The sequence below is a fragment of the Chlamydotis macqueenii genome, chromosome 17 (assembly GCF_036417535.1).
Source record: "Chlamydotis macqueenii isolate bChlMac1 chromosome 17, bChlMac1.mat, whole genome shotgun sequence".
NCBI classification, from domain to species: domain Eukaryota; kingdom Metazoa; phylum Chordata; class Aves; order Otidiformes; family Otididae; genus Chlamydotis; species Chlamydotis macqueenii.
Window position 1 is genome coordinate 10,376,376 of NC_141572.1, and position 18,966 is coordinate 10,395,341.

The window sequence follows — 18,966 nt, forward strand, 5'->3', positions numbered from 1 at the left end:
TTAACAGCTAAGTTCCATAAACACTGCTTTCACCATAAAAAGAGCAGGCCTACTGGCTCTTTTTGAGAATGCTGCTTGTTTGTAGATGATGTTCTGTTTTCTGAGCAAGTCCTGCAAGAGTCAGGACAAGCGGACAGAGGTATTTTGTATTTCACTGTGAGGAAAGAAAGAAGAGTTTACAGAAATAGCCAGGCTGGAACTTGGGAGATAGCCAGCAACCAGCCAGGGACCAGCTCCAAATCTCTCCTGTGATTTACAGTGTAGTGTAGGCAGAATTCATCCTGTAGATCCAAGCCTCACAGATGGAAATGAAGCCCCTTTTCTCCTCTTGCAGTGTAATTGCAGTTGGTCCAGAAGGTCCTGGGGTGAAAACACTCTAAAGCCTCTCAGTACACGGCAGATCAAAGAGCATGTGTTGGTGTTTCCTAATGGTAGGATTACTGCTTACTCCTGTAGTCAGATAATTACAGGGGGAGACTGCCATCACATTCTCCAAGTACACTCCCATGCTCATGGCATCACATTTCACCTTGATTATGACAGGTTTAAGTTCAGTGAGGGAGGAAGGTGGTGGGTCTCCATGGTGGTGCTGGAAACCTGCCAGGTTTATGTGAAGGCTCCCAAAGCCAGGACGCTGAGTAACTGCAGTGCGGTGGTTACACTCTGGTGACAGACCCTGAGACTTGAGATTTCTCACCTACACCAGCTGTGACTCTGAAATTGTGAGACCTTATCCTAAGGACTGAACATTTGGAATGTTGGTTTTTTTAAGGTACAGCAGGAAGGCAGTTCGAAACAGTCAATGTGAACACTTGTCAGCACCAAAGCACAAGTCATAGAGATGCTATGTAGGAGAAAAGAAAATCTGTCCATCCACTCCTCAGCAAGGTGTCTGCTACTTGAAAAGACAGAGAACAACCTCCAGGAACTCCCACTTCCAGCTAGCCAGCGGCACACGCAGATCTAGCCATAGCAGCAGGCAATTTATGCCTCTTCTGGAACAGGGAGGCTTGTCAACAGCCTGTGCCACAGCCCACAGCATTTCCCTACTTCACCCATCTCTCGGAGCTGTCATAAGCTCACCTGCAGTTTCCCTTCTCTGACCAGAAACAGCCATAAGCACTTGCTTCACTTCATTGCACAGCTTGCAAGCTCTCCGGTTTAACCACCACATAAAAGCACCAGGAACGAGTTTTCTCTCATTCTGCCCTTGTGCATTGGTGTCCAGTGCCTCTAGGATTTCCTTTGGACTGTGACGAATACTGCCTTCATCTTCTGTTAAATAGAAAAATGTCCACATATTTGCCTTGGAAAAATAAGACGATGCAATGGTGTAACCAGGCAGTCCTTGACCAGGACATTGCAGAAAGATCTATTTCTATTTTTGACTGCAACAGAAATGAGACAGATCGATCAGATTCATGGTGCTCAGGCCCTGGGAACGGGTGGAGACCAGACTGCCTGGGAGAGCTGCATTCCTTTGCCTCTTATCCATCTAGAGACATGCTTTGACATGCTGGGCTCTGCCTAAGGAGCTGGAAATTGAATAATCCCCATCTACCTCAGCAGCTCCCACGACACACCTCAGTGACTAGAGCAACCAGGGACACTCCACCTGGTAGCGGCAGGCTGAAGCTCCTGTATGCCATCGCCAGAGGGGACAAAGACCTGTGCTAGGTGGTCTCTGCTTGTAAGATGCTAGGAAACAGAGAAAGCTCTTGCTTACTATAGACTATGTGTTTTTCTTCTGGAAGAGATCTACCCAAACTTGGTCTCATTCAGAATACGCAGCAGGCCTTTTTGAACGCATTACTGTTCTTGACATGCTGCTTAAACTAACACCAGTGGCTGTTAAGTTGTACGGTCACGTAGTTACGCCTGTTTCCCCAGTGAACAAGTTACGGTTTGGGAAGCTGTTAGAAGTAGTCCCCTGACCCCTGCCACATGCCACAGGCAGCAAACTGCTGGCATGTTGGATTCAGAGCCTGATCCAGGAAATTTTGTACTTCTCCTGCCACTTAGTGGCTGCAGCTGATGCAGCACCACATTCCACTTACACACTCATAAGAGAATCCTTCCGTGATGCGAAACAGGTTTATATTTCCATCCAGGTGTAGTAAAACCTGAGTAGGGACAAAGAGGCATTTAAAAAAAAAGTTTCACTTATTTTAAATGCTTTGAAATCTGTCAGGCCCCTCACAAAGTGCACTCTGCAGGATGAAAGGGTGTTGAAATACCATGATTACTGCCAAAGGCCAGATAGTATGTGAAACAGCAGCTTTGCTACTATTGGTGGCAATGAAGTATCCCTCCATCTCCACTGGCCCCCATCTCTAGGATTCATGAGGATACACCATTTCGCACTGCTGGGGAGTGCCTTTCTCTTTTACAGAAAGAAGCAAGCCTGTCATTGCTGTTCCTGCCGCCTTGCTGTCTTCTGCAGCTTACATGGAAACGGGAAGGATTTCTGGAACCATAAGCAACTACCACATGAGCCAAACCTGTTACACAAGGCCTGTGAGCCACTCTGGCCTGGTTAAATGATGGGTAGTTAGCAAGGGACAAGTATAACACTCACACCTAGTGAAAAATAAGCCAAAAGACAAAGGTGAAAGTTCACTGAAGAAGCCACTATTACAGTGGGATGAAACCTTTTAAACTCGTTAGAATTTAGCTGGAACTTCTTGGGGGTAGAGATGTACTGCCTAAAACTATTTAATTTTTAACCAAGATACTAAAAAAGAACTGAGTTTCAATTTTGTACTCCCAGGGTGTGACATAAATGCGTCATACGAAGGCTCCTCCACCGTGCCTCTATGAACAACTACGGGGAAGCTCAGTTGACTCCCTGATCAATATCGCCCAAGCACAAACCGAGTTCTAGTCCTTGGTACAATCAGCCCTGGTTGCCCTCAGAAGGGCTGTTCTCGCTGCCCTCTGACGCTGTAGGAGAACAAGGCTTAAAGAACAGCAGGCTAAAGCTGTGTGAGAGGGTGTAACAACTCAAAACAAACATTTTCATCAGATACTCATTCTTCCCACAGCAGCCTGCTCTCCCATGCCCACCTCAGCACCAGGTTTATGTGCAATGCTACCTATTAGGTAGGTATTTTCCATATTACGTAACATGACTTTAATATAACATACAATGTGATGCGTATTATGTATTATGCACTTTAGAAGCAAAAAAAAAGTCGCAGGGCATATGTAAAAGCAAAGCGCTGTGCCTCCTGTGAAATGAAAGTTAGAGGTGACTGTTTGGTGACGAAAGCGAGTGCCGCCAGTGTTGCTGTTCGCCCTGAGCCAGGGTGTGGAGAGGAAACAGGACTGCAAACTTCTGTCCCTCAGTGTGCAGTCCCTCGTCAGCAACAGCCGGGTTGCCTGTATGTCACCAGGACACAGACAGGAGTACAGTGACAGGGCTTGGCATAACGAGGGGTTTGAAAGGTTTGGGGCTCGTTCATTCCCGTCACTGACAGGACCAAGGGAAATAGTCTGGTTTGTTTCTCAGATCCTCAATTAGGTTCCAAGACAAATATAGTCAGAAAAAAAAGCTGTAGTTTACTCCTGCTTTGATTGCACTTAATCAGACAAACGCTACAGGGCAACTATGCCAGACCCTTTGGGAGGAATTTATGCCATAAGCCATACTGGCCTTCCAGAAGATTTAGGCAGCTCTGGATCTTGCAGAATCATTTCCCCAAACTGTCCTGTACTTTCAACGAAATTAATTGAACTGTCTTGATAATGAACATGCAGCCCCATTTTGAGAATGTAAATCAGCTGGCAAAACACCTGCCAAGTCAAGTGTCTTATCCTAATTTAATGGGTGACTAAATACACATTGCTATGCTGGAGATTTAAATAATCCTTTCGAGCACTGCTGAGAGTACCAGCGGCTTTGGCAGACAGAGGAAAACCTACCAAAGAGGATGAACAAGCTGCAGAGACTGGTAAAAAACATCTATTTTACTATTATTGTTGACAAACCTATTTTTTAAATTTTTATCTTTATAAGGCTGTGTAAATACCACCAGGTTCTTGTAAAATTATTTGTCCAACTCATCAGAGCCCTTGGGATAAAGCTGACGGACTAATGGCTCTCGTGGCAGCTGCACGCCACTGCTGTGGCTGGGACAGTAGCGCAGAAGCCGGGTGTTCAGGAAGGTTTGGGAAGGTCACCTTGTACATACAGTTTGGCTCTGAGCACTGAACTGTTTGGCGGCTCCTGAAGGGAGGAGCAAACCGTTTTCCCTTAGCCCATGGCCACAAAAGAGCTCTGTGATACAGGACCTGACAGGGGATGTACTCTGTAGTGAAAGTGGGGAAATGAGCAGGAGGAGTGTTACGTCCCTAGGCACTGTGATTAAAAAAGAAGAAACATGCTACTGTAGGGAGAGGAAATCTCTCCCACTTGGGGAACTAGAATAACTGGGAAGAGCAGAGACACCAGGTACAATCCTTAGCTCAGGTCCCAGTAACAAGACAGGGAAGTGATGCAGCTGAGGAAGGCGCGAAGAAGTGAAATCTACTTGCTTCTAACTGGGACAAGAGAGAGCTCAGCCTCCTCTTGCTGGAACAGTCTGGCTTAATTTCTGTTCTGGGAGAATGTCCTGTCTCAGGCTGGTATGGAAGTTATTTACAAGAAAAGTCTTTGAGGAAAGGAAAAAGCTAAAATTATTTTAATTTATAATTTTAGAGTTATTAGGAAACTAGGCAAAACTTACCTTTTCTTTGGTAGATGGCTCTGTAAGAAAAAAATTAACAGATAGAGCAGAAAGAGCTCCCCATCAGTGGGATATCTAAGTTCTTCTCAGGGTCAATGGCGTAATTTTCATGTAGATAAACACGATCTAGCCGGAGGTGCCCTGCAATAGCTGGGGGACAGCCAAGCCTGAGCATGGGCTCTTTGTGTCACCTGCAGAGCTGTCCCACTGGGAGGGGTGTGCAAGCAGGGGGCTGGCAAAGGCCATGCTGGCCCTGGGCCACCCAAAACATTGTGGAGGAGGTGTCAGGCTAAAGGCCAGGGGTGCCCAGCGAACTCAGAGTGGTCTTGAGACATGGTACAGTGCTCCTAGTCCAAGGACACCATCAGGGCACAGATCTTACATGCAGATGGGGAAACCAAAGGCACAGGCACAAAGTAGGTGTGAACTGAGAGGGATGGGAGGTGATGCAGAGACAGACCAACAAACAGGGTGGTGTGGCTGCAGCGAGGAAGGGATGTTCACTGATGGTGGGGTGAACATGGAGACCTGATGCTGCTGACACCCAGCTGTGCTCTCCTACAGACGTAGTAGGTCGATTTGAAAGCAGAGTCACTCAGGAAAGTGTCCAGGCAGCAGTGGCAAGAATGACCTGAGGCTTACAAACATGACAGAGAAGGAAAGATTAACAAAACTGTTTAGAAAGTTTCTACACAATGTCCCTGGCTCTCCACAGTTAGCCCCAGTGTTGTTCTGATGTGGGACACCCATTTATACTATAACATTCAGGGCATCTTACTGCAAGGGGAAAAAAGGTTCATGGTTTTTTTGCTCACAAGCCTGCCAGTGAGATCTCAGTTCCCATGCTGTGTCAGACAGGACAGCTTGTTCTACATCTGTCAGAAAGTCAAGAGAGCCCACTGTTATACCAACACCTTGATCCCACGATGCTGCATGAAGCAGCCTCATTCACCTGCCCGTGCTTCCAAAGGCGTAGCCACGGTGTTAGATGGCAATAAAGCAATGGGCAATACTGATGAAGAAATGACCTCAAGGAGACCAGAACAGGATCCACTGTCTGCCGCATATTTCTCCTATATCATAGTACTGAAGACGTAGAAAATATTCTGGCTGAATATGCGATTAGACACTGCTAAACACAGGAACATGTAGGAACAACTGTGTAATGAGAAAGTTCAGGAGAGAGACATTGTCTGTTCTGTACAAAATGTGAAGCATAGAAAAGGCACTTCATTTTTAAACTAAAATCTGTGCAATTACAATGAAAAGGTAGAAGAAAGAGCATGCCAATGAATCAGAAATGTATGGGATATAAACGGCCATGAGAAAATCCCCCATGCCACAGGGAACCTCCGTCCCATAGAGCTTAGCTAGAAATGAGACAGAGGTCGTTAAACTTTGGCAATGCTGCTTGGATAATTCATCATGTTAGCACAGGGTTTTGTAATGAATCGCATTAATTGAAGCGATAGCACCAGTTTCTGCCGGTATTTACTGCTGTTGAACTGACTTTTTGTAAGCATACACGTTAAATATTAAACCAAAGACACTTGCAGGCCTTTGCCTCAAAGCAGTTCCAAATTCTTTGTGAATGGCAATGAATTATTAATGCTGTTCTGCAGTGGAGGGAGATAGTTTAAAAATCTGGGGTTTTTTTCTGTCTTTGATGCCTCCCATTTTACAATGGGAGATTCGAAGCCTGTCCTAATCTTCACTCCACACCACTCGAAGTGTAAATGGAGCAAATGTCTGTTGAGCCATTGTATTCTGTGCAAGGATTAATTTTCTATCCATTCTTCAGCTTCAGAGCAAGATCCTGATCCTGACAGTATGTGCTGCTGGGATTGGAGGCACTTTCCAATATGGTTACAACATCTCCATCATCAATGCTCCGACTTCAGTAAGTACTGCTGGTCTGAGAGCCTCCTCCTGAGAGAGACGCTTCCTTAGTGTCCTCAGTCTGGCTGTGAACACTGGCCCGTCACGAAAAATACACAGTCTGCAAATACTGAGGGTTGGAAGGGAAGGGTGTGTTGTTCCCTCTGTGTAGTTCATAGCTGATGTATAGGACTTTGTTGTCAAGAACCACACTTGAGCAGGACCTGGTGTCACAAGAAATCATTTAAAAGCCTTGTTTCGATTGCATTAGCAAATCTAATTCTAAAATTATCCAACCTGCATCCTTTGAAATTGACTTTTGCCCTTAAATTCAAAGTTGGACCCATGAAATACATCTTAAAATTATCCAAGATAGCTACATACAGATACAGACCAAATACAACTTTTCAATAGCTACAGTTTTACACTCTTAACCCTCTGTTAAAAACACATCTAAGAATTGGAAGCTATTTTCAACTAAAAGTTTGGAGGCATGAAAACAGAATAAACAGATAGGTTAATAAGGAAACCTTTGAATGTCTCAGTGTCCTTCAGCTCTGTGTCGTGGTTATGCAGCACTGTCCTTCCCTCTCAGTACATTCAGACGTTCATGAACGAAACCTGGCTGGACCGCACAGGCGTTCCCCTTGAGAGCAACGTCATACTGCTGCTGTGGTCTTTCACCGTCTCTGCCTACCCTCTGGGAGGACTCACGGGGGCTGTTGTTGCTGGTCCCATGGCCATCATGTTGGGAAGGTAAGAGGGTGCTGGATTTTAATTTAAGCTTTGCAGCTTTCATTAGTCGAAGAAGAATTATGTGCACTACAGCACAATGCCCGTTGTAGTTAAAAATCATGAAAACATATTTTCTATCGCAGATCAGTCTGCCGTTAACATGAGCTGCCAGGGAGAAACTACCTCATATGGCAGTATTTCATGTCTCAAAACACAACGGGGAACAGTTATTTTCCCCACATCATCTTCTTATCGTATTCTGACCCAGCTGAAGTGCTACAAGGATTTCAGCTCAACTCCATATCACAGTAACCACCTACATAGTCACCATCATTTTTGTGCCTAGTTTTCCGCTATCCTTTTAAATATGAAATCATGACGGAAGTGACCAAAGATTTTTCTTCAAAATGAACTGGGGGAATTTGTAGGAATTGCACTCTGGAAAAACAAGGGGTATTTGGAAAGAGCAGTTGTTGCACCCCAGGTCCTCATGTCTCACAGGCTGTATATACATTTTTTACTTAAATATTTCAGGAAGTATTTGTTGAATCTTCACAGTGCCTTTTTCTCCCTGTGCTTGAGTCTCTGAAAAATATCTGTCTCTTCTCACCTCTCTTTCATACACAGCTCTATCCCCAGTTACCTTCAGAAAAAAAAAAGTGTTAAGTGTCACTAACATAAACTAATAGGAAGTTAGATTTTACCTGCCTCTCTCTTGACCCCGAAATTTTCCTCTATATGCTATCACTTTGATTTGTTCCTCTTATATGACGAAGCACACACCATTATGGTTTGGGGTGCAGCTGGAGGACTGTCTCCCGTAGCTCACTTGTTTCATGGTTGTGAAGATCTGGAAAGGATATGGCTTCCTTATGCAAGCAAAAGTTTAGAGGTTTTACCTTGTAGTGCTTTGCAATAAAATCATATCCCATCATGAATAAAGGAAAAAAAGATTTTCAGACCAAAACGCGTATGACTCACTGAAGGAATACTCCTTTCCATTCCAATAGAAACTGTGTGAGTGCAAGAGCCACGAGTCTGGGTGAGGACCTCAAGATGCCTTCCATGTGCCTAAAATCAGCACTGCAGGGACATCCTGTGGTCATGCTGGTAGCTGGAGGGGACCCTAATTGTATCAGCCACGCAGATTACCTGTCAGTGCTCATTCCTGTTTTCGTAACAAGACACCAAAACTGCTGATCTGCCATCTGTACATGGACACTTCATGCAGGGCTCTGGGTAACCAGGATGGTCTGTGGTGGAGCTGAGCAGCCCACCTTGAACTTCCCGGCATGTCGGGTTGGATCTGCCATGTGAAATGTTTTATCTGATGACCAAACCTGACACACGTGCTCACAACTGTGTCTTTTCTCTCTGAAGGAAGATGTCCCTGCTGCTGAACAATGTCTTTGTGATCATAGCCGCAGTCTTGTCAGGATTCAGCCGAATGGCAAAATCCTTTGAAATGATTATGGTCAGCAGATTTTTTACTGGTGTGAATGCAGGTACGGCAACATGAGAAACATAACAGGACAAACATGAGAACAAGTATCAATTAGAAACAGAATATATTTAAATAGGAATGATCCAAGACACTAAAGCAATTAATACTTTAGTCTGACCACACACAGGTACAGGAATGAGGAAGCTGTATATACAGATTTTATATTTTGTTTCTAAGGACTTTTTTTTTAAGCATACACAGGCAGATTTTTTTGTGTAATACAAATGTGAGTATCTGTGTGCATTCTGCATGCAGGGAGGGGAGCCCTGGGAGCTGAAAATCGGTCCCTATCTGCTTGTAAGGATGTTATCAGTCATTCACCAGCATAAGAACCAGAATTAAAGCTTTTCTACAAGTTCATCCAAGAAAATAATGATTGATACAAGTGACTTAAAATATGATCTTCCTCCCAAAGCGGGGTACTAGAGGGAAACATCACTTATAACATTGGATGTGGTGCTGAAAAGACCACAGAACTGAGGCCCTGGCAGGTTTCAGTTTTGTTATCCACGACTACTCATGGGTATGAAAATATATGTTTAGTAGCTTATACAATGAGTAAGAGTGAAATTGAAACTTTGGGTAAATAATAAGCACTGGTAGATCAGTCATCACATGGGCTGCAACAGAAGAGTCCAGCCGGCAACCTCGAGAGGTGGCTGACTGCATTTGTCCTCATCTCCTCTGCCTGCAAGCTGAGGTCAGTATTTGTCTGCCTTCCCAGGTGTAAGCATGAACATTCAGCCCATGTATCTGGCAGAAAGTGCCCCAAAGAAGCTCAGAGGAGCTGTGGCCTTGACCTCTGCATCGTTTACAGCCCTGGGGTTGGTGCTGGGGCAGGTTGTTGGACTCAGGTAATGTAGAGCAAGAAGCTTAGTTTATACTTATTAAATCTTTCTTCACCTTTTTTATCTTTTTTTTCCCCTTTACTACCCCTCTCTTTTCTTTCTTTTCCAGTGTCCACATACAGCAGAGGATGCTGGGCCCTTGCCAGGTTGTACTGTGCAAATTACGTTGGCTTTTGTTTTGTTTTGTTTTGTTTCCTTTAGGGAGCTACTAGGAGGGGAGGAGAGCTGGCCATTCCTTTTAGCCAGCAACGTGGTGCCTGCCCTGATCCAGCTCACGGCTCTGCCTTGGTTCCCTGAAAGTCCCAGATACCTCTTGATTGACCGTGGAGATAAAGAATCCTGCATCTCTGGTGAGTTTAGGGGACTGTCAGCCTCTCACTAAGTGTGTGAGATCTACTGACTGGGCAGATAAACAGTGAGAAGGTCCAGTGGATATGAATAACCACAGTAATTCTGAACACAGATGAATGTACACTTTTTTTGCATCCTGTTTGTGCACAAACTTGGGCCCTGACCTTTTGAGAATGCTGCCACAACTTTTACACGTAGGAAGAGTCATATCAAATTCCAAATATTTTCACTTCCTCCTTCCAAACTAAAGAACATTCTATAATCTTAAATATTTTTTATTTATTGAGGTAATTGAAAGGCACCTTCCTGCAAAAAGACTTTTTTTTTTTTTTGCTACAATGGTAGGGTCAAAAAGTGGGACTTGTGTTCACAATGGCAAATAAGTTTTGTAACTATGAAGTGAAATAAATGCTGGTTGAAGAGCTCATAACCAAATCTGAAGCCAATTCATATTAAGGGATTTTGCTTAGATTTGAAGCACACAAATCCCTGAATACAGAGCAGCTGGAATGATTTTCTGGGAAATATGTGCTGTGTACCAAGAACATCTTAATTGCCTGCATTTCCCAGGGAAGTCACTTGAGATCTGAATGAGAAGCATGGCTGCTGAAGTGGCATTGGTTGGAAATATTCTCTTGTCAAACAATGGTGAGGGATTTTCACTCCCTTTCCCCTAAATCCTTCAAGCGGCTGCACCAAACTGGCCATCTCTGTGAAGGTAGCACCACGATCACAGACTCTGTCCTACAGTTTTCTGCAGCCATCACCTGCTGCTCGATCCTTCACCCTGCAGGGCAGGCAAAGTGAAGGCAGAGCTCGGGGGATAAGAGGTTCCCTTGTCCTTACAGCACTGCAGAAGCTCAGAGGCAACAGTGACTTTAGCGCGGAGCTGGAAGAAATGCTGGCTGAACAGGCTGCCGTTAAAGGTCAGAGAGCAAAGAACCCTTGGGAGCTCTTCCAAAATCCAGCTCTGAGGTGGCAGCTGATGAGTATCGTTGTGCTGAGCAGCGCCATGCAGCTCTGCGGGAATGATTCGGTAAGCAGCCTGGCAGCCGCGGCAATCAGCGGCAGCACTGTTTCATGAGACATGGGTGCAAGATCTTGGATTTAACATTCCTGCTGCAGGAGAAGAACGAATAGTGGTCTGCTCTGCCCATGGAGACCTTCAAACTTCAGATGCTGGGTTGCCAAAGTACGGCTGTGCACTATGGCAAGATTCAGAGGGGTGTTACCAGAATAGCCTGTATGACAGCACATTAGTCATTATCTGCATGGGCCTTCGGGAAGAACAATGGGATGTATTTTCACACATTTTCCCTTTCTGCTTTCTCCTCTCTTCTCTCCACAGATGTATTTTTATGCAGCTTATGTGTTCCAAGAGGCTGGAATTCCTCAGGACAAAATCCCATATGTTGTAATCGGCACAGGGAGCTGTGAACTGATCACGTCCGTCACCTGTGTGAGACCCTTAATGCATTCTGCTAGCCTGCAGACTCTGTTGACAGTGAGGATGCTGTTAATTACAAATTTCCGATTTACGTTCCTTAGCCTTTCCTGCTAAGGAAGCCCTTTATGCATCGCAGTCAGGCAGTCTCTCAGCACTCATGTGGACAGGTTAATGCAGAAGTATTTTGTCAGACTCTGCATCCTCATCACTGCCTGAAAACTCTAAAAAGCGTAACTCTTGCTTTGTGTCAGGATGGATAGTGGCAGGGCTTTGGCTGCAGCTGGGACATTCTCATCTCCCCTGAACACCCTTCTTGCCTGCCTCCTGCCAGCAGACCCTTTCCTTTGAATGACCTTTCTTGTTTTTTTGCTAAGAAGTGGACAACATCCTTAAAGTAGCTGTAGAGCGAGTTAGGCACGGAGTATTGAAATGGGGAGAGGGAGCAGGTGAGAAATATAAACACAGGTTAAATATCTTGGTTTATTTCACTGTGTTACTTTGTGCAGAACATGATTATAGACTATGCCGGTCGTAGGCCACTGCTCCTGGGAGGATATATCCTTATGGCAGGATGGGCCATTGTCTTCATGGTCGCTCTGAGCCAGCAGGTAACAAACTTTCATTAATTATTTAAGTAGAACGGAGTTGGGCTTTGCCTTTTATATGATTTGGGTGTTTAGAGGTGACAAATAAGTGTAAGTGCCCTCACTGGTTTTCCATTGGTCTCTGTGGCTGTAGACTCGGATTAGCTGGATGCCCTATCTCAGCATGGCCTGCATTTTCGCCTATATCCTGAGCTTTGGAATCGGACCAGGTCAGTTCCCTGAGTGCTTTCACTGAAACTTTTGGGTGCTGCAGGGGCTTGGAGATGTGTGCAAGCAGCTTATGGAAACTCTCAGACTCTCTTTAGCCACAGGACAGCCAAAGGAATGAGGCAATTTCTGCCAGCAGCTTTGAGCTGTTTCATGGGAGCTTGCAAGCCCCTGGCAAAGCAATGTTGTGCAGGGACAGTCTGTGCTGTTCTGAGTCCTTTCTCCTTACAGTGATCTTGTGAGGGCACCTGGAGGCGATAATCTTGTCTTAAATGGACAACAAGGTTTTGTTGTGCTGCCCAATCCGATAGGGCTGTAGACCTTTCTAATTTAGACATTTCTAAAGCTTCACTTTAATCCTAGAGACTGACAGCTATGTAATCTGATTACTTACTTGCCCCTGGAAGCACAATTTCCACATCTATTTGTTAGCCTACTAACAGGCATTTTCTTGGCAGAACGCGTTAGTTTCTGTGGTTGTGGGGGCAGTACGTAGGCTGTGTGTGTGCAGATGTTTGTCTGGTGTGTGAGTAGATGTGAGGCTTTGTTCGCTTACATGAGTTTGAAGGAAGGCAGGTAAGAAAAGACCAGGGCTGCCAGTGTCACATGCCACATGAATTGGCAGAAATTTCTTGTCCCAGTTCCTACTGTGCCATAGGGCTGAATTAATAATAAGCCATTCTTACGGTCAGATCCTAGTGAGAATAATGTGGATTACCAAACCTTTCTCAGCAGTTCATTTTAACATGAGAGAGTTTGAAAAATTAGCCAATCCTTAATATTTAACCTAAGGCTTCCCCACTGCCGTTAATCTCTATTACCACTTGTTCTGGTGTTATTGTCTAGTGAGAATAATTTACTGAAGAATAATTTACTGTTCTCATATACTTCATGTTGATTTTTTCTTGTTAGTGTGTGTCCTCCTCAACACATATCAACAGTATTATTAACTTTCTTACAATTTCTTTTTCCAGCTGGTGTAACAGGAGTTCTGCCCACAGAGGTTTTTGATCAGATGTCCCGGCCAGCTGCTTACATGATCTGTGGCTCTCTGCTCTGGTTCAACCTGTTTCTGGTTGGAACAGCCTTTCCATTCATCGTGGTGGGTTCCCAAGGCAAAGCGATGCCCTGCAGCTCCACAGTGTTTTATACAAGCATGAGGCTCTGATAGCGACCGTGAAAAGAGACAGGGCCTGCAATATCGCAAGCTGCAGACACATAGCAAGATAGCACTGCCATAAAAAGTGCCTTTATGAGGAAAGTGGTCAGAACTCCTCTAAACCAAACTTCCTCCGTGTTCCCTATGGTGATTTTTGATGTGAGGCTGGAAGCAGATTAATTTGGAGCATGGATGACCAATATTCCTCCTCTGTCTCCAGCTGAGAACAGCCGGGACTAGAGATGTGATGGAATTCCCCTTGGTCAGACCCTGGCACCATTCCCTAAGGTGATTCCTGAAGCAAAAGGAGCAGAACTCCACAATATCCAATCCTGTCTTATTTCCTACTGTGGGTCCGCATTCTATACGATTATATATAGAGAGAAAGGCAGAAGACAACATTTTGAGATATTCTTCTTGCTGTGTCAAATCTCCCAAACTGTGCTGGGGAGCTGTTGCATCCAGGCACATGAGGCCCTCACCAGGGTGCACAGAAATGCTCCCTGGGTGAAGTTAGTCCATGCAGGAACAGGGATCAGTGGCCTATTTGTCATCATACAGAATGTCACTAACAGTATCTTGTTTTTTCCCTCCTCCTCAGAAAAGCCTAGCACATTTCTGCTACGTCCCGTTCCTTGTGGTCTGCGTCTGCACGGCACTCTACGTTGGGTTTTTCCTTCCTGAGACAAAGGGAAAGTCCTTCCTGGAAATCTCAGAGGAGTTCAAGAAACGGAACTTCAAAGCTCACACCCGTGCTGCTTTTTATAAAGGCCCTGAAGAGATCAAATCCACCGTGTTGTAGCAGAAGAAAGGAGGATGGCATCTGGGGGAAATTCAGCAGTGGTTATGTTATCTTGCAGGGACACAAAGAAAGAAGTAGGGTTAGGGACAATGCATTACTCCTAGGTTCTTAGGTTCACCTTGAAAAGATATACTTGAACTGATAAATCCCAACAGAAGTGTAATAATACATTTTCAGTTTTTACTGCTAAGTAACACATACATATTTTAAAATCCCTATTAGATAGTGACCAAATAATGCCTTATTCTCTTATCATCAAACAACACCATGCAATGCTTTAGCCAATTTCTTCTGAATTTCTTCTGTATTTCTTCTCCATCCAAACAGTAACTTCCATCTCAGAAGCCTTTCCTTCCTTGCCTCTGAGTCTGGGCTCTCTAACCTAGAAATTAATACGATTACATTCTGTTTTCAGACACCAGGACCTTGTCTTGGTGCTCCCGTTGTTTCTATTATTAAGTGATTTTAAATAGACCCCTACTTGTTGAGCAATAGTGAGCAGTTAATTATTTTCAGCTATAAAAGCATGTGACAGCTGGATTAGGAAGAAAGCTTCTAGTGCTTGCTAAGTGGCTTATTATGCAACTGACTTTTGGGCATTGTTTTGCAAACCATTTATTCTGGACTGGTTTTCTTGACAGCTTGTTTGTTGTCTTCCAGCCCTATGTTGTAAAGCACAAGTAAAGCCCAGTTTGCACTGCTCTCACAGACACTGCTGGTGCATCTTGTAGGGTTTTACACCTGCGCTCTGCTAAGGTTAGAATGTGGTGAGGAGCTCTTATGGCAGCAGCTTATTTTGGATGTGGAGATTTAGCATCATAGAATCACAGAATGGTTTGGGTTGGAAGGGGCCTTTAAAGCCCACCCAGTCCAACCCCCCTGCAAGGAGCAGGGACATCTCCAATCAGATCAGGTTGCTCAGAGCCCCGTCCAACCTGGCCTGGAATGTTTCCAGGGATGGGGCATCCAACACCTCTCTGGGCAACCTGGGCCAGTGTTCCAGCACACTCAGTGTAAAAACTTTCTTCCTTACATCTAGTCTAAATCTACTCTCTTTTAGTTTAAAACCATTGCCTCTTGTCCTGTTGCAACAGGCCCTGCTAAAAATTTCTCCCCATCTTTCTTACAAGCCCTCCAAGTACTAAAAGGTCACTATAAGGTCTCTCCCGAGCCCTCTCTTCTCCAGGCTGAACAGCCCCAACTCTCTCAGCCTGTCATCACAGGAGAGGTGCTCCAGCCATCTGATCATCTTCGTGGCCTCCTCTGGACTCGCTCCAACAGGTCCATGTCTTTCTTATGCTGGGGGCTCCAGAGCTGGACACAGTACTGCAGGTGTGGTCTCATGAGACTGGAGTAGAGGGGAAGAATCACCTCCCTCGACCTGCCATGCTTCTTTTGATGCAGCCCAGGATATGGCTGGCCTTCCGGGCTGCAAACACACAGCTTTTCATCCACCAGCACCCTCACATCCTTCTCAGCAGGGCTGCTCTCAGTCTCTTCATCCTCCAGCCTGTGTTGATACCAGAGGTTGCCCCAACCCAAGTACAGGACCTTGCACTTGGCCTTGTTGAACTTCATGAAGTTCACATGGGCCCACCTCTCCAGCCTGTCAAGGTCCCTCTGGATGGCATCCCTTCCCTCCAGCATGTTGACCACACCACACAGCTTGGTGTTGTCAGCAAACCTATAGAAGCTTTTCTTGTTGCCCTTGATGTCCCTGTCCAGCTTTAATTCTATCAATTGGGGCTTTAGCTTTCCTAACTCATTTCCTGGCTGCTCAGACAGTTTCTCTGTACTCCTCCCAGGCTACCTGTCCTTGCTTCCACCCTCTATAGGCTTCCTTTTTGTATTTAAGTTTGTCCAGAGCTCCTTGTTCATCCACGCAGGCCTCCTGGCGTTTTTGCCTGACGTCCTCTTCATTGGGATGCAATGCTCCTGAGCTTGGAGGAGGTGCTCCCTGAATATTAACCAGCTTTCTTGGGCTCCTCTTCCCTCCAAGGCTTTATCCCATGGTACTCTACCAACCAGATACCTGAAGAGACCAAAGTTTGCTCTCCTGAAGTTCAGGGTAGTGAGCTTGCTGTGTGCCCTCCTTACTGCCCTAAGGATCTTGACCTCCACCATTTCATGGTCACTGCAGCCAAGTCTGCCCTTGAGCTTCACGTTCCCCAGCAGCCCCTCCTGGTTGTTCTTACCCCTAGGTGAGAACAAGGTCCAGCACAGCACCTCTCCTCATTGGCTCCTCTATCACTTGGAGAAGGAAGTTATCATCAACACATTCCAGGAATCTCCTGGATTGCTTATGCCCTGCTGTGTTGTCCCTCCAACAGATACCAGGGTGGGTGAAGTCCTCCATGAGTACCAAGGTTTGTGACTGTGAGGCTGGTCCTTGATATAGAGGGCGACACCCTCTCCTCATCTCCCCTGCCTGTCCTTCCTAAAGAGCCCATATGCTTCCATTCCACACTCCAGTCATTTAGATTATGATTCAGATCACAGCAGAACATTCTGTGCAGCATGTTCTTGGTTGTCTCCACAGAGCATATTAGCTAACATGGTACAGAACAGGGCAACGCTCCTCGTTTAATACTGCCTCTCACAGGCATTGTGTTGACTGGTGTGGTTTCTTCCAGTTTCTTCTCAAAATCATAATCAAGCCATCTCTTTTCTTTTGGCTTTGTATGAAAGTCACAGCACTGCTGATGGTTGCAGCAAGGAGGAACATGTACATTTGCAAAATAAGTAGTTAAAGATTCTTTCAGTATATTTTCAAACTACGTTTTTTAAAAAATACAGCATTTTTGAATGACAAGTCTGTAAACATTTCCAGAGTGTATTACTATCATGCTGGGCATGAGTGGAACAGCAGATCTGTTTCTTAGAAGAGGAGTCTGTGCAAGAACTATCTTTCACTACCTAAAGTTTATAACTTAAGAAAAATAAAACTAAATTTTTATTCATTTGTGGTTGCTGCTATTTTAGAAGTCATTCATATACAGACATGGGCAAAAGCAGATATCTCTTCTCTTGGACAACACTGAGATTTTGAAATATGCAGGATTTTGAGACAAGACAATCAAGAGCAGGACTCCGTGGAGCTGGGAACTGCAGAGGTACTTTTCATTTCTATAGTTTGGAGAAAGCAGTGAGGTGCAGATGGAAAGAGTAAGACCACAGGCAAAGCAAAAAGTGCTGGTACCATCATGATGGCATCAAAATATTCTGTCATTCCTTTGGTGAGAATCAGAGAAAGGCCAGGAGACAGAATTGAAGCAAAGAAGGCAAGGCAGTAGAGAAGATGCAGACTGGGAAGCAGAAGATGGACTGAAGAGACTGCCTGGGCAGAGGGAGAGGCCTGGCACACACTGCTAGGATGTACAGGTCAGAGAAGAATTGGTTAAAACTGGGAGAAGTCTTCTAATATCCAAAGGTCCTCACCTTGGCCACTTTTGTGGCTGCTCCCATGAGTCAGTGTTGTTGTGCCTTTCCCCAGAGCCCTGGAACGATGGAGGCTGTCTGCACCTGGCAGCATGAAACACGCCTGTTCAGAAATGATACATATTGACTTGACTTCCCTGGCTTCAGAGCCAGTCCTGTGAGTACATATGTCAGAAAACACTCATTCCAACTTCCAGCATTTTTTCTGACCATGGCCTGAAATCAGGGGTCTTTAGACTGATGCAGCAAAGACAAGCAGTGGTTACATTTTAATTGGTCTAATTGGTTACATTTTAATTGAGGCATTTAACAAGTTGGTTAATTGTTACTGAACTAAAACACCTTCAACTGGAAAGATATATGAGACTTCTTCAGGTCAGTTTTCTTATCATGCAAAGTGCTAGGCACAATTACATCTTAAAAAGTGATCCTCAGAGACTCGTAGTTCATATTGTTGTTTACAAATCAAATCACCGTACACTGCTGGATTGATTAATAACCATCAGCACCAGAGAAAAATAGTTACTGCTGCTGTCCTCACACAATGCTCCTCTGCACGAGCCACCTCTCACTTCCAACACAGTTCAGTCCCTCTCTATCCAGTTCAGATTCTTCCAAACACTGAAGACGCACAGCATAGCAGCCCGGGGAGCTGCCAAGTGCAGCCGCTCACCAGGAGAAGGGATTTCAGCCTAAGCTCTTTGAATAACTTGTAAAAGCCATTTAACAGAAACACCTTGGAGACCTCTAGATAAAGAAGCCCTTTGAGAATTACAGATAAAAATAAAGATGTAATTTATTTATTTTACAGTAAGGACTTAAAACTGACATTCAACTTTCCTCGCATTTACCATATATTATAGGGACACAGACCTGAACTTCCAGACAACGGCCGTTACTCTTAAAGTGTCAACTGACTCCATGATTCAAGAGTTGGAGGCACAAGGCTTAGTCAGGTTTAGTCATGTCAGGCTTTGTAAGGTTTTGCTGTATTGAGGCTCAAAGTGGCAGTCAGGAACTTTTCCTTTAAATGTGATAATGGTTATGCAACCTATGACTTGGGGAGTCCAAGCCAGTCTGCTCTAGTTTGCGCCAGTTCCTGGACTTTGGCTTCCATCAGTGCCTTTCTTGTTACCCTGTGCTCATCTGCAGCGATTACGGTCCGTCAGCTGCTGCGGGAGCGTGTTTTCCCTAGTGACCTGGCTTGAGTGCACAGCGTGCCAAAGCCACCCGCAGTTTCATCAGTAACCAACACAATAATGACA

The 18,966-nt window shown here is 45.0% G+C and overlaps 1 protein-coding gene across 1 annotated transcript; it reads left to right on the forward strand.

Moving 5' to 3' along the window:
* The first annotated feature begins 3,932 nt into the window (after positions 1–3,932).
* SLC2A11 (solute carrier family 2 member 11) lies at positions 3,933–14,399 on the forward strand. The gene is made up of 12 exons (XM_010128994.2): positions 3,933–3,953; positions 6,529–6,627; positions 7,201–7,361; positions 8,721–8,845; positions 9,569–9,698; positions 9,894–10,042; positions 10,892–11,079; positions 11,392–11,502; positions 11,997–12,098; positions 12,229–12,304; positions 13,277–13,404; positions 14,063–14,399. The coding sequence occupies exons 1-12, from the start codon at positions 3,933–3,935 to the stop codon at positions 14,261–14,263; spliced, it is 1,491 nt and encodes a 496-aa protein (XP_010127296.2). The 3' UTR covers positions 14,264–14,399.
* Positions 14,400–18,966: the final 4,567 nt, after the last annotated feature.

What these genes read in the sequence shown, in the direction of transcription:
- SLC2A11 (XM_010128994.2), top strand. Translation starts at nt 3,933, where the DNA reads ATGAACAAGCTGCAGAGACTG. An exon ending in TGAACAAGCTGCAGAGACTG is followed by an intron (nt 3,954 to 6,528) that starts GTAAAAAACATC and finishes TCCATTCTTCAG; the next exon opens with CTTCAGAGCAAGATCCTGAT. An exon ending in TTTTACTGGTGTGAATGCAG is followed by an intron (nt 8,846 to 9,568) that starts GTACGGCAACAT and finishes CTGCCTTCCCAG; the next exon opens with GTGTAAGCATGAACATTCAG.